The following is a 2,680-nucleotide window of genomic DNA, read 5'->3' on the forward strand; positions in this document are numbered from 1 at the left end:
AGACCTTTACCCACCCTGGAAAAACAGGTAACTTCGAACAGCACCACGCTACAGCAGTACGCGTCACATCTTTATGTTGGTTGTTGACGCCGAGCTTCGGATCCAAATATCTCCATGTTCCATATCATAGTACTGACCGCTGTGCTATCCTTACCCGTTTTAGACAACGCAAAATCCGAAACTTTGGCCACCCATTTCTCGTCGACCAGAATATTTTTGGTCCTAGCGTCATTACGCTTCGATGCAAATTTGGAGCCTTCGTTTCCACGAAAGGGGATCGTTGTGGGTGTCATGAGGTGGTGGCGGAGAGTTCCGCTTGTCATGTAGTCGTTGGCAAATGGTAAGAAGCGTAGCGGTTGATCTTCCTCAGTTTCCAGAGAAGCAAGCAACACACTAGAGTGAGCACAACCAAGAAGGCTGCACCACTTCCAATGGCTATGATTATTGCTTTCTTTGTCTTGGACTCGCTAGCTATTGAAGCAGGTAGTTGAGCCGCCGGTGGAGAGGGCAAACTTTCAGGATCGGGTCCGGCAACGGCAAGGTTGCCATCTGAGTTGCTCAGTTTGAACACCTCCATACCATTTAGAATGGCATCGTTGATCGCAAAGCTAGCTTCTCTTGGGTGCAGAGCAACAAAGAGATCAACCTTGCTGTGAACTCCCTTGTTTTGAATCCATACTACGTAGTCCTTGAACACAGGCTTCTCGCTCTTTTCGCTCCACAAAAGCACATCAGCCCTGTCGTCGGCTGTCTTATTGTCTATATATATAATGAATGGCCTTTCGCCGACTTTCGTTATTTGGGGCTGTATTTCGCAGAAATGGAGCCTCACCAGATAATAGAATCCAGAATCAACGGGTAATCGCCACGTCAAATTAGAAAGCAAGTTGTTGGTTCTGTTTGGACCCATTGACACTGCGGACTTATAGATATCATCAGGTGCAGTGTAATTTGGTATCATCGAGTATATGGGTTTCAAATATGGATCACAAGGGATTACGCCTCCACCCAATGAATAATCAGCGTCCTGGGACCATTCTCTAAACATGCCAGTATCTCCCATCGGTGATATGAAGCCCCCGCCCACGTTTAATCGAACAACCTTCTCGAGTGCCATCTTGTAGTTTATGGAGAAGTAATAATTTTGGCCGACGTAAGGGACGCCTGGACCTGCTGGCCCATAGTAGAGTTTGTTTGGCATGGACACAATCTCAATTCCATTAATAAAAGCATAGAACTTACTAGAAGTGCTTGGAGATGGGATGAATGTTAAATTCAATTCTTGATCCTTTTCCACGTTGATGCAGAACTCCTTAGAAAGAGTTTCTTCTTTCAAGGAATTATCATGGATATAGATGGAAGCACTGAAGTTCTTAAGTAAGGTGAACGAACCCGCCTCGACAGTGAAAAAGTCGGTAGAGTTGTCAAAACCTGAGTAAGAAGCCGGGTAGAAGTGCAGGCGAACGAATTTGGGGCCAGGACCGGTGACAGGAAATACGTAGGTGAATTGAGAAGAAGATATACGGGCAGTCTTGTAGGGGACAGGGTCCATGTAGTATTGGCTTTCTGCTTCAGAGCTGGTAGATTTGTGATTGGGTTCTACTATGGGAGCAAATTTGGAGTCATTGTCTCCGATCCATACTCGCTGATCTCTACCCTTTGAGTTGCCAGAAGTGCCGCAGTTGAGGGTAATATCGTCATCAGCGACGTAAGGAGGAGTAGAAGTAGCGATTGAGATATGAGAAAAAAAGAAGACGAAGAAGAAGATAGGGGTGAGCACTAAGAGGTTCCTCATGGGAGCAACAGATGTTACAAATCTGACAGTAACAGATTCAGAAAAATAAAAATTAGAGAAAGTTAAAAGCTCCTCCTTATTCCAACTACGTACATAAAGTTTTGCGAGAGGCGTTGGTTCCTCGAGATTTCGTGAGTTGTCCCCTCACTTCTGATAAAAGGGAAAATATTTGAGAATCATCTGTAATTTAATATTTAAATGGCGAATATTTTAGAAAAGTAAAAATAAAACAGCATCAGCGTGATCTGCGTGACAATTGCTAGTCTCTTTTAATCTGTGCATAGGATAAGTGCACTGAACATGTCTAGCAATAATTAATGGAAGATACCGAATGTAATCCTATGGACCATTGTAGCCATGTAGGCCTCTCCAATCCATATTAGTTTTACTTTTCTAAAGAATCTATTATCTTCCCTAGTCTATGAATAAAAAAGAACTGCAATTTTTCATCCAGGAAAAACTATTAGTACCCAATTTTGCGTTTAGAGCCAAGACCTTAGAATTTTTTTCCAAACAGAATTGTTGCCAGCGAAATTCAAGATGGTCAAGTTTATTTCAATGCCTAGAACAATTAGGGCACCCTCCAAAAATTGTGATTTTACAATCGGATATGGCATCGAGTATGCAAAAGATCGATGACATGTTGGGCAATGCAGGACGAACGACTAACAGTTTTGTGAATACCTGAAAAGTGCCCTCTTTTATGCTATGAAAGGTTAATTGGTAACTTCACTTAATTTATCCGATTTTTCATAATCATTATGATACCTCTCTAAAGTTTAAAAATTCTTAATTTAGTGTGTCCAACTTTTAATTTTTTTGAATGGCATCCGTACTTAAGATTTGGGGTTAAATCATATAACAAAATGGGTAAAATGTTCCTTA

General features: G+C 42.0%; 1 protein-coding gene across 1 annotated transcript; it reads right to left on the reverse strand.

Moving 5' to 3' along the window:
* Positions 1-227: 227 nt before the first annotated feature.
* Positions 228-1,860, reverse strand: LOC148585995 (receptor-like protein kinase FERONIA). Its single transcript, XM_088516618.1, has one exon. It carries the CDS (start codon positions 1,793-1,795, stop codon positions 320-322), a length of 1,476 nt encoding a protein of 491 aa, XP_088372744.1. The 5' UTR covers positions 1,796-1,860; the 3' UTR covers positions 228-319.
* Positions 1,861-2,680: the final 820 nt, after the last annotated feature.

This window comes from Corylus avellana, chromosome 5, assembly GCF_965113065.1.
Source record: "Corylus avellana chromosome 5, dhCorAvel1.hap1.2, whole genome shotgun sequence".
NCBI lineage: Eukaryota > Viridiplantae > Streptophyta > Magnoliopsida > Fagales > Betulaceae > Corylus > Corylus avellana.